At 33.5% G+C, this 11283-nt stretch overlaps 2 protein-coding genes across 2 annotated transcripts; one reads left to right on the top strand and one right to left on the bottom strand.

The window, feature by feature from the left end:
- The first annotated feature begins 622 nt into the window (after positions 1-622).
- On the top strand, positions 623-4192 carry LOC107922960 (cytochrome P450 724B1). The gene is made up of 9 exons (XM_016853162.2): positions 623-952; positions 1086-1410; positions 1527-1679; positions 1879-2151; positions 2250-2336; positions 2545-2623; positions 2789-2895; positions 3707-3828; positions 3936-4192. Exons 1-9 carry the CDS (start codon positions 729-731, stop codon positions 4036-4038), a joined length of 1473 nt encoding a protein of 490 aa, XP_016708651.2. The 5' UTR covers positions 623-728; the 3' UTR covers positions 4039-4192.
- Positions 4193-4226: 34 nt separating this feature from the next.
- LOC107922959 (subtilisin-like protease SBT5.3) lies at positions 4227-9321 on the bottom strand. Its single transcript, XM_041081273.1, has 11 exons — positions 8933-9321; positions 8693-8802; positions 8496-8593; positions 8249-8413; positions 6977-7085; positions 6107-6644; positions 5836-5933; positions 5439-5684; positions 5247-5361; positions 4967-5180; positions 4227-4893 (listed from the first exon to the last, which is right to left on the bottom strand). Exons 1-11 carry the CDS (start codon positions 9014-9016, stop codon positions 4358-4360), a joined length of 2313 nt encoding a protein of 770 aa, XP_040937207.1. The 5' UTR covers positions 9017-9321; the 3' UTR covers positions 4227-4357.
- Positions 9322-11283: the final 1962 nt, after the last annotated feature.

Below are 11283 nucleotides of genomic sequence, written 5' to 3' on the forward strand. Positions count from 1 at the left end.
CAAAACTGTTTTATAAATTAAATTATAGAAAAGAAGGAAAAAAGTTTTCGATTAGTTTAGACAATACAAACTAAAAAAACCATATAACATTAATTTTTAGTAATCCGATAATTTAAATATGAAATTTTGAATAGTTAAATAACTAAATCGTAATTCTTATTAATGGATTAAAAATATTACCTAATATCTAATGGTGGAGTTTAACCTTTAATTTTATCCAATTATCTATGCACAGAATAAACTTCATTATTTTCCTATCTAGCATATTCCCCACCAGAAAACACATTTAAAAAAAAATATGTTCTCTTTTTTCTTTTAAAAAGAAAAACCAAGTAAATATAATATTGATTATTCACTATTCATCTTCTAGAGCCCTAAGAATATGGTAAATAGTCTAGATCCTAGACTAGATAGAAGTATTTCATTTCCTATGCCTTACCTCTGAAAAAAGTAAATTTACAGACTGTAACAAACTGTGGAAAAGCCTGTTTGCTTTTTCTTCACTTTGGTTTTAAATTAAATTTTAAAATATTTTATACAATTAGTCTATTACTACAACTACAAAGCAAAGGGCATCACCCCCTTTCCCCTCTCTCTTTCTCTATAAATAGGAATTGTAGGCTGCACGTTCGGTTTCATAAAAAAGTCCGAGTTATTGATGACCTTTAAGAGTTCTTAGACAGCAAAGTTTTAGAACATAAAATATCTTTGTTTAGTTTCTTTAGTCTATGGCTGAAGGTGATTCTTGCTGGGTGGCTGTTTTGGTTGGGGGAGTTGTTGGTTTTATTCTAGTTGTTGTGTTGAACCATTTCTGGCCTTTGCTCTTCAAGGGTAAGGGTGGGACTGTCCCCAAGGGGAGTTTTGGATGGCCTTTACTTGGGGAAACATTTAGCTTCTTAAAGCCTCACTCTTCCAATTCTGTGGGGGCGTTTCTTCATGATCATTGTTCTAGGTAAGTTTATAACTTACATCACATATTTATATGCCTTTTGTATGATGATTTTTCACTCCTTCAGCTGTGATGTATATATATATGTGTGTGTGCGTGGAGTAATCTAAAATGAAAAATGGTATTGAAATTTCAGGTATGGGAAGGTGTTCAAATCCCATTTGTTCTTCTCCCCCACAGTGGTATCATGTGACCCAGAGCTAAACTATTTCATACTTCAAACTGAAGGCAAGCTGTTCGAGTGTAGTTATCCAAAGCCTATCCATGGCATCTTGGGCAAGGTTTCAATGCTTGTGGTAGTGGGAGACACTCACAAGAGGCTCAGAAATGCAGCACTCTCACTGGTCACCATTACCAAATCAAAGCCTGAGTTTCTCCATGACATTGAAAACATAGCCATTCAAATTCTGGACTCATGGAAAAATAAACCAAAAGTCATCTTCTGTGAAGAGGCTAGAAAGGTATAGTACCACTAGTAATTAATAAATAATAATGTTAAAGAATCTAATAAAATTCTAATGGAATGTTTCTTACTTTTTTATTTTTTCCTTTTGTCAACTTTTGGTTCCATGTATAGTTCACATTCAATGTAATAGTAAAGCAAGTGTTAGGGTTGACACCACAAGAGCCAGAGACTTCAGAAATTCTAGAAGATTTTCTCACTTTTATGAGAGGCCTCATCTCTCTCCCTCTCTATATTCCTGGAACCCCATATGCAAGAGCTGTTCAGGTACTCAACAAAAGCACTGTATTGATAGCTTTGTTTATTAAATTAAATGAAACAATAATAATTATGGTGTGGTTTAATAAATGATTTATGAGAGACTTAGCTTAGCTCTATATATCTCACTCCTTTTTTTCTTTTTATTGTTTTTGGCTGCAAAAAGGAAGCATGTGATCATCAACTTTACCTTTGACTATCTTTACAGGCTAGAAGCAGAATATCTTCTACTGTCAAAGCTATTGTAGAGAAAAGAAGAGCAAGAAGAAGAAATAATAATGATGATGATGATGATAATAATAATTCTAAAAAAAACAGTGATTTCCTAGAAATCCTTCTATCTGTTGATACCTTATCTGAAGATGAAAAAGTGAGCTTTGTTTTGGATTCTTTATTGGGTGGCTACGAAACTACTTCCCTTTTGATGTGTATGGTGGTTCATTTCTTAAGCCACTCCCCAGCTGCATTGCAACAGTTAAAGGTAACCCCACCCTTAATTCTAATTTCCATCAATTTCATGCAGATCTTCTATTATTAGTCTCTAAAACTTTTTAATTATGTTTTGAACCAAAAATACAGCAAGAACATCTTAAAATAAGGAGCATGAAGCAGAAACATGATCATTTGGACTGGGAGGATTATAAGAAAATGGAATTCACTCAATATGTAAGAAATTTTCTATATATATATATATGTTCTTTTTCATACTTTAATATATAAATAGAACACAACTTTTTCTTCTAATACCCCAACAAAGAAAAAAAATACAACTTTGTTCTGATACACCTTTTTCTAGCATGTTTGGAATAATGATGTGATTTTATAACCTTTTTTTTTTCTAATGCATGCTTGCTTTTCTTTTTCATGCTTGTAGGTCATCAATGAAGCTCTCAGATATGGCAACGTTGTCAAATTCGTTCACCGAAAGGCTCTTAAAGATGTCAAATATAAAGGTTTTGTTATTTATTTATTTCGATATAAAAATGTTATTAGTTCTAAAATAACAATGTGCAATATGATTCGTGATTCAATAAAAAAATGCAGTGCATGATCTTATAGATATTGTAATTTATACTTCCATTATAAGATATATAACCCAAAGTTTTGGGTTGAAACAGGTTACCTAATTCCATCAGGATGGAAGGTCCTACCTGTTTTCACTGCAGTTCATTTAGACCCATCTCTCCATGCAAATGCTCCCCAGTTCCATCCATGGCGGTGGGAGGTAAATTACTCATCTCATGCCCTAAAATGGGGTACCCATGGCCTCATCTAAGTAATGGCTGAAAGGGACCGTGTCCCTAACTTTCACTCAAAACTTATCCTATTTTTTTAATTTCTACTTTCATATGTTCATATTGGGCTCCTCCAAAATCTGAAGTCAAAATATAAAAGTGATCACTTATAATCATTCCCCTATAGAAAAATAATACTAATAATAATAATGATTATAGTATGTTTTAAAGTAAAAGTTTTTTTTTTTTATATATTTCTAATTTTTAAGTTGTTGAAATGAAGTTCTGGTTCTGAAACTGGTGGCCATCCCTTGGAAATTTTGATCTGTTTGTAGCATTATTTTGTTGAAATTGTGGGGGTGGGGGACCTTATAAATTGTAGGACAAAGTGACGACTTTTCATCAGAAATTGGGAGATACGCACCATTTTTTTTGTTAGATTCATTAAAATAGCCTTTCACTGTACCTTATGGCCATTACAGATATTTGGTACACCAAACCTAACATACCTTACAATGGATCCGATTGACCAACTTCTTGATTTACACATTCATTACCATCTAAAACAAAATAAAGAAACATGTTTTGTTGCATTTCAGAAACCCGTGTTGATTTTTCAAAACTTTCAACTATCAAATTTCTTGAAGTTGAAATGCTTTGTTAATGAAAGATGATCTTTCAAACCCGAGCTCAACTCGGTTCTTGTAATCAGGTGACATTTAGTATAGGTTCGAGTTCAAGTCAACCTGGACTCTTTTGTGGGGAAAACATAAAAGATTATTTTCCATGTTTTTGATGCAGAGCCAGGATCCCACATGCAAAAAATTTACACCCTTTGGAGGTGGGTCAAGATGCTGTCCTGGATCTGACCTAGCCAAGGTTGAGGTTGCTTTCTTCCTCCACCACCTTGTTCAAAACTTCAGGTGATTTTCTTTTATGTATATCCAGTAAATAAAATCAACACTACTGCTATTTTCTTCTTCAACTTTAAAAATCCCAATTTACTGTAACATAGTGACAAATTTTGTAGGTGGAAAACAGAAGGTGAGGATCAACCTATAGCATACCCCTATGTCGAATTTCAAAGAGGATTGGTTTTGAATGTGGATCCATGTTCGGAAACTACTATGTAGGGTCGAGAATGAAGGCTGAGAATCATATTGTTTATGTTTTATTTTTTTTAGCTACTGTTATTTTTATGGGCGAAAGGTCTCCTTTGAATGCCTGGTAAATTTTATATAAAGTTGTAACTTTTGTTTATGTATATGTAGTGCTTTCATCTCTTTATCAACTTTTTTCATATACATAAATAGTAATCAAATTATCTTAAATTCTCTTGACTATATAGAACACATAAAGGGCCATGGCAAAGTACATAGCTTGGCAGCAATCAAAGGGTTAATCCAAGGATTAAAACTTAAAATGCTAGCTCAAGCAAATTTTGACTATCTTTTAGACTGCCTTCACTACTATAGGACTCCTTACATAGTGTACATTGTCTGACCATATCAGCTCTCCAAATACATACTCCTTAATTGCCTGAGCATTCTTAACCTTGAGTGTAACACTGAATGTCTTCTCTTCACCAGCCTTTTCGAACTTCAATTTTCGGGGCTTAACATAAATCGAAATTCCCATCGGTCTCATCACTTTAGCTCTGTAAGTACCTGGTGAACCAACATTTTTAACGGTCCTGGTCACTGTAATGGATCCACCAAGGTTAGGGATTGTGATTGAAGGATAGTTTAAATTGGCAAGATTGATTGGGTTGGGGCACTTGTAGGTGTTCTTTGAGAACAGTGAAATTAGTGTTTCATTGTACCCCAAAGCGCATAGGAAGTTTAGGTAATCAGTGGGGGTTAAGTCATAAACAAGCCCGGGATCCATAGCAAGATTAGGTTGTACATGTCCGGCTCCATAGCTGAATGGTCCTGCTTTGATGTTTGATGCATTTAGAATTGGCTCATTCAGGTTATCCAATGTGGTTGCTGCATCCAAAGAAAAAGCAAGTTTAAAAAGCTTCAAACCAAAAGTTATTTGCTTTAGAAACACGTTTCTTACCGGAGGTCATAATAGCTGATTTGATGGCCGCGGGACTCCAGTTAGGATAAAGGGTTTTAAGTAGGCCAACAATGCCTGAAACATGAGGGCACGACATCGAAGTGCCCGATAAAGAGTTGAATTGAACTCGGCGCTTGTCGAAATCCTCGTTTGTCGGCCCTTCTGCTTCTGTATACGCAGCTATTACACTCACTCCTGGTGCGGTGATATCAGGCTGAATGTGGGATACTAAAATTAGCCAAGGATTTGGAAAATTTATGCACATACTGATAGCAAATACCTTGAGGATCTCGGGTGTGATTGTGTTGGGTCCCTTGGATGAAAATGCTGCCATGACAGGGGCTGGCTTTTTGCCAATTTGAGTGGTTACAGGTGTAATATAAGCAGTGGGATTCCTATTCCAGATATCCATACACAGTCACTGAAATGTCAAGGTGAAATTTAACATATATTATTTGGTTCCAAGACTTACTTTGTTGAATTAATGTAAGTGAAAACAGTGAGACCATCGGTGTAATTGATATTTGAAGCAGGGAGGACATGAGCCTCAACTAAAATTTCATTGTCTGTGAAAATGTCATTAGCAAGAATCATGCCCACAGCACCAGCCAGAGCTGCTTGCTGACCCTTCTCCACTCCTCCATTCAGCCCTCGAAGACATACCAAAACCTTTCCTGTTGCCTTTTTGGGATCAATGGCTCCGGCCTGACAGAACAATCTGCAAGAATCTACAAATCAGCATGTGTCTGCAGAAGGACGTTGTGAGCGTGGAAGTGCATACATTACTGACTGAAAGTGTTAGAAACAGTTGGTATATAACTGTATATGTGCAACAAAAGTATCACTAATGAGATGTATTCAATTCTTACGCGGTTTTAACTGATGCATTGGCCACCTTGGCATCGGCTGCACTTATCAGCGGGAAGAACTTCTGGTGTGGTAAAACTTTGGTTGATAAACTTTGTCCCTTCACGAAGGAAATAAGCATTTGTTAGTCCCAGTTGCCAACATGTGCAAGTATTACACTTTATTGACCAGTAGACCTTAAGTTATGGTTTACTTTCACTCAATTTGAGCATGTACGAAAAGAAAACAGTCGCAACATATTTCATAAACACCAAAACAACGGGGAAAGTAAACCTTGTAGCGCATATCATTGCCGAGGACAACAATACTAGGAAACTCCCTATCCATGGTGCTAGCTCCAACAGTGATCTGCCATGGAGCAATGTTTACGACCGTACCATCAGCAGGTCCTGAATTGCCAGCAGAGCAGACCACAACAATTCCATGCTTGATAGCATGAAAAGAGCCAATCGCAATGCTGTCATTAAAAAAGTCAATGGGTTCTCCTCCTAGTGACACAGACAGAACATCAACACCGTCATGAATGGCCATGTCGAAAGCTGCCAATATATCTGCATCAAAACATTCTTCTCCTCCAACGGGTGGCCAGCACACCTTGTATGTCACTACTCTAGCTCTAGGTGACCCTCCTTTTGCTGTTCCCTTACCAAAGCCGAAAGCACTTGCTTTGGCTACCAAGTTACCCCCAGCAGTGGATAAAGTATGCGTTCCATGACCATCATTGTCTCGTGGTGTATTGAAGGAAGAGTTGAATTTGCTGCCAACAATGGCAGCATAACCTTTGTTGAAGTACCTTGCTCCAATTAGCTTCCTTTTAACATGAAGACAGCAATTTTAGGTAGGCGCTAAACCCTGGTCTGTATATAATACAAGTAACATATTTCATAAAACAGGTTTAGATACCGTTTCAGCTAAGCTAAGGTTAAATGTCTGCTAATAATCTTTTTCTCCACGCTTACGGATAAAAAGCAGTACCATAAAATTGGAAATGAATAAATAAGCTTATTTTCAGGGACTGGTCCTCCCCCACCATCAAGATCCTAAATCACCCGAGATGAGTAGTGCGTGCACATTCTCGGACAAGGATGAAGATAGGCATGGAGGAAAGGTGAAAAGTGGGGTTAGAAGAGAAGAAAAACTGACCTATTGCAATGAAATCGGGTGTCAATGTCATTTTGGCAAATGCCCTTCCACTTGGATGGAATCGGTCCATACCCATCATCGCTGAAGCTTTTTGATTCAGGCCACACACCTACCATAATCCCAGTAAGCATGCGTTTCGCTTACAATGTCAGTAACTGTCACCGACTCCACCCAGTTCATGGCATAAGTTATAATTGATTTGTTTTACTACTCACATGTTCTTCGTATCATTTTTCAATTATGCCTTCAAAGAATCTCAATTAATTTACTTGATACATATATAATCAGTGCACACTTACTTTTATATCTTGTGATATATATCCGAATTTAATGAAAGTGACAACATCTTATACTTAAAACTAGGTCAACTAGGTCTTTGGGAGCAAAAATCAAATATATAGATATGGGTGAATAGTGATTTCACATCTTTGTTGCAGTGCGTTGCAATCCTATGCTTACTAGGTTAATCCAAATTAGTGGTGATAATAAAACAAGGGTAATCCACATCTACATATTTCAGATTTTATGTTAAACTATAATGTTTGATTCTGACTTTTTTTTTTATTATAACGGTTTTAAAATAAATAAATAAATAAAATAAGGTGGATTTGGGTTTTTTTTTCTAATTTTATCTCATAAATATAAGTAACATATTGGTCCGAAAAAAATACAAATATCTCATTAAAAAAACAAGTGTAAAATTAAAGTATCAAATAAAGTATTAAGCTTTTTTGTTATCTATTAATATATATTATATTATTATATTTCCATTTAACATAATTATGCTGGTCATCTTTCTAAATTATTTTATTTTAGTTTCATTTTATAGATTTTATATTTTAATTTGATAAAGTTTGAATTACTCCTGTAATATTATGTTTTTATTTTATAATATGAAATCATTTAAACCATTTTTAATTATTTGAGTTAGATTATTAATTTTTAACAATAAAATTTTAACATTAATCAAATTTAAAAGTTTACATATACAATATATTAATAATGTTATTTAAATATAAATTTATACCTTAATGAGTTACGTTTAAAGAAAGTTGCCATCTCATAAGAGAGTGGGTTTATAGTAAAATTCGTTGACACTAACAAACCTATCTAATATGAACACTTGTTATAAATTTAAGAAAACATGTTGTACTTGCATGCTTAAGAGTCATGTAGGGACGAAAATAACTGAAAAAAAAAAAAGACAAACTGACTTGTCCAGATACGATATCCCGCAGGAAAAGGAAGAAGGGGAAGCTGAAAATGACTCACCCGTGTCAAGATTTCCGATGATCGTGTCTTCACCATATCTGGCCTTGTTCCAGATTGAGTTCGATGGAACGACGCCGTTCTGCTCCAATCCTAGGAACTCCCATGATCGAGTTGTATGTAGTTTTCTTCCCTTGTTCATGAAAACCGAAACTACTTCAGGATGCCCTGCATTCCCTCACATTACATTAATTCCACACTGTTACTCCCTGTTCTGGAGAAAACTGTTAAGTCAAAAACAGGGACTCACTTGCAATCTCAGAGGCTACTTCATCAGCTAAATTTGCAGCGAAACCATTGATGTGTCTGGTATAAGAGTAAAAGATAGCCTGTCGTGCATCCTCCCGGCTGTTTGAAAATACAAATTCAAAAAGTTAAATAAAAGCTTAGCTCGCATATTGTCATTCAACATAACAGATGAGGAGGAGCTGAAAAATCCTTTTAAACCTTCCCAAGAATGAGCCCAGAAACTCGTAGTGTGTTTCCGTCACGGCGTCCACGTTAACCCATGCAGATCCCAGTCCACGTAAGTGTTCTCCCAGGTATATTACATATGACTACATCAACATACACCAACATTTCTTTGGTGATTTTTTTTTTTAATAGTTATAGGAACCGCCAATAAGGAAAGATGCTTTTATCTTGTTTTTTGTACTAAAATTTCCCAAAGGGTATTGAAATGCTTACCTTTTGAGCGGTAAATCCAGGTCTCAGCAAAAGAAAGAAAACCATGAGAGAAACTAAAGAGAGGGTAGAATTTGAAAGCCTCATTGCTTTGCCCGCTACCTCTTTTGGGAATTTAATACTTGTTCTGTTTCTTTATATGATACGAATGGAACAGGGCTGTGGGACTTGTATATATATACACGATATATGAGATTGTGTTGGAAAGATGTGAATTTGTATGCATAATGTAATTAAGTGAACTTAATTCTGAGTTTGTTAAGAAGAAAATGTGGGGACTTCCATGTGGACCTTGACAGTGAACTTTGATGGATGAATATAATTGCTAAACTTGAAGAAGATAAAAGAAGATCGGAGGAATCTCTAGTGTTTTAGCCCTTTCTTGTATCCAATCTGTTGGCTGACACATTAACTTGATTCAACAATTATGAACTGACAAACACCATATAATGTATGTATGTGTTGGATGTGTGATGGGAATTAGGAAAGGATGGCATTAGATTTTTTTTTATAGTAGCTTACGGTTTTAATAGAATTTTTTTAAAGGAAAAAGAAAATCTCTAGTCTAGCTATAATGCAAATCCAAAAATCAAATATTTTAATGTTTAATTCATGTAACTTAAGGATTTAATTAATTTTTTAATACTTAATTCAAATATTTCACAATTTTCAGAAAGAAATTATAATATAATTATGTGAAAGCTAATATTGAAGATTGTCTTTGCTTTGGGTAATCTAATTTATAGAAGGACAAGTGAAGGGTGGTTTTTTGCAAAGATTGACAACAAGATCAACGTCTGTCTTCTTTTTGTTTTTAATCCAACCATGGTTGGCTTTTAGCCTCCACTTTTTCAAATAACCATAGGCAATGGTAAAGAACGTAGAAATACTTAGACCCAACTTTGCAAAGGAATTTTATTAAATAAAACCCTACATGCTTTATAATTTTTTTCAGGATAAGCATGCATAACAAGAAGATTAAATGAAAGGAAACGAGATTAATTGTCTAAGGCACCTCAAGCAGTACCCCATTTCGATGCGGACAGAGATGAAGGGAAGAACTGATCTCAACATCACTGGCTGCCTCAACTCTCAGCCTAGCTAAGAACAATCTGTTCTTGGTCTAACACAAGGAGAAGGAAACAGGAATCTGACCTTTTATTTTTGGGGATTAAGATTCTAACCTTAACGGCCACTATGTAATACACATGGAGGGGCACCAAAAAGGACATAGGATTTTTATTCTCAATTATCTGCCATTACCATTCTGAAAAGGGCTTAATTTATAATTTAGCCTCTCAAGTATACTTATTTTTTCACTGTGATACTTAAACTTTTTTGTCCCAATTTGATACCTAAAGTATCAATTTTCTCTATTTTTAGTTCATTTTGGAACTACTGTTAAAAAAGTATATTAGGCCATTTTAGCTAATAAAAAAGTGCCACGTGACTTGTTTTTGGCCAAATGAAAAAAAAAGGTCACAAGGCAATTAAATTTATTTAAAATAAAAACATTAAATTTAAATTAAAAATTATAATATTAAATATTTAAATATTAAAAAATGCTATTGACTTTGGCTGACTATTGATCAACATGGATCAGTGTTGACTTGCCATGCGGCGCTATTAGAATAAATCACATGTCCTTTTTATTTTTTTAAATGTTATATATATTATTTTGATTAAAAATGTAAAAAAAAACATATATAATATATAAAAAAACTTTTAAAAATTATAAATTTATAAAATATATAATTTTAAATTTTAAAAATTCAAAATAATATATAAAAATTTAAAATTGTTAAAAAAAATAAAGAAGTATTTAAATTTTAAGTAATTGCAAAAAAAAATTGAAATTCAAATACCTTTTTAGAATTTTATAAAGAAATATTTTTAAACTTTTAATTTTTTTTCTAATTTTTAATTCTTTTACATTTTTTAATAATATTTGTTAATTCCAACTAATTTCTTTTCAATTATCATATTTTTTTTGTAAATTTTATTTTTATAAATTCTTTTATAATTGATTTTTTTCTAGATTATATATATATATTTCTGAAATTTTTATATATATTTTTATATTTCTTTAATGTGTGACATTTAATAAAATAAATTTTTTTACATAAAATCCTCATGAGGTGCTTTACGATTGGTTATTAGATATTTTTTAATGTCTGTAAAAAAATTGGACTAAAAAATATAACAAAAACATACTTTAATTATCAAATTGAAAAGTGATTGATATTTTAGGTACTAAATTAAAATAAAAAAATTTAAATACTAAAATGAGAAAATAAATTTACTTTAAAGGCCAAATCGTGAATTAAGCCTTCTAAAAATAAAAATAAGCCCAT

This window comes from Gossypium hirsutum, chromosome A11, assembly GCF_007990345.1.
Source record: "Gossypium hirsutum isolate 1008001.06 chromosome A11, Gossypium_hirsutum_v2.1, whole genome shotgun sequence".
Taxonomy (NCBI): Eukaryota; Viridiplantae; Streptophyta; class Magnoliopsida; order Malvales; family Malvaceae; genus Gossypium; species Gossypium hirsutum.

What these genes read in the sequence shown, in the direction of transcription:
- LOC107922960 (XM_016853162.2), top strand. Translation starts at nt 729, where the DNA reads ATGGCTGAAGGTGATTCTTGCTGGGTGGCTGTTTTGGTTGGGGGAGTT. An exon ending in CTGCATTGCAACAGTTAAAG is followed by an intron (nt 2,152 to 2,249) that starts GTAACCCCACCC and finishes CCAAAAATACAG; the next exon opens with CAAGAACATCTTAAAATAAG. An exon ending in TCCATCCATGGCGGTGGGAG is followed by an intron (nt 2,896 to 3,706) that starts GTAAATTACTCA and finishes TTTTTGATGCAG; the next exon opens with AGCCAGGATCCCACATGCAA.
- LOC107922959 (XM_041081273.1), bottom strand. Translation starts at nt 9,016, where the DNA reads ATGAGGCTTTCAAATTCTACCCTCTCTTTAGTTTCTCTCATGGTTTTC. An exon ending in AGTAGCCTCTGAGATTGCAA is followed by an intron (nt 8,414 to 8,495) that starts GTGAGTCCCTGT and finishes GAGGGAATGCAG; the next exon opens with GGCATCCTGAAGTAGTTTCG. An exon ending in AATGCATCAGTTAAAACCGC is followed by an intron (nt 5,685 to 5,835) that starts GTAAGAATTGAA and finishes AGATTCTTGCAG; the next exon opens with ATTGTTCTGTCAGGCCGGAG.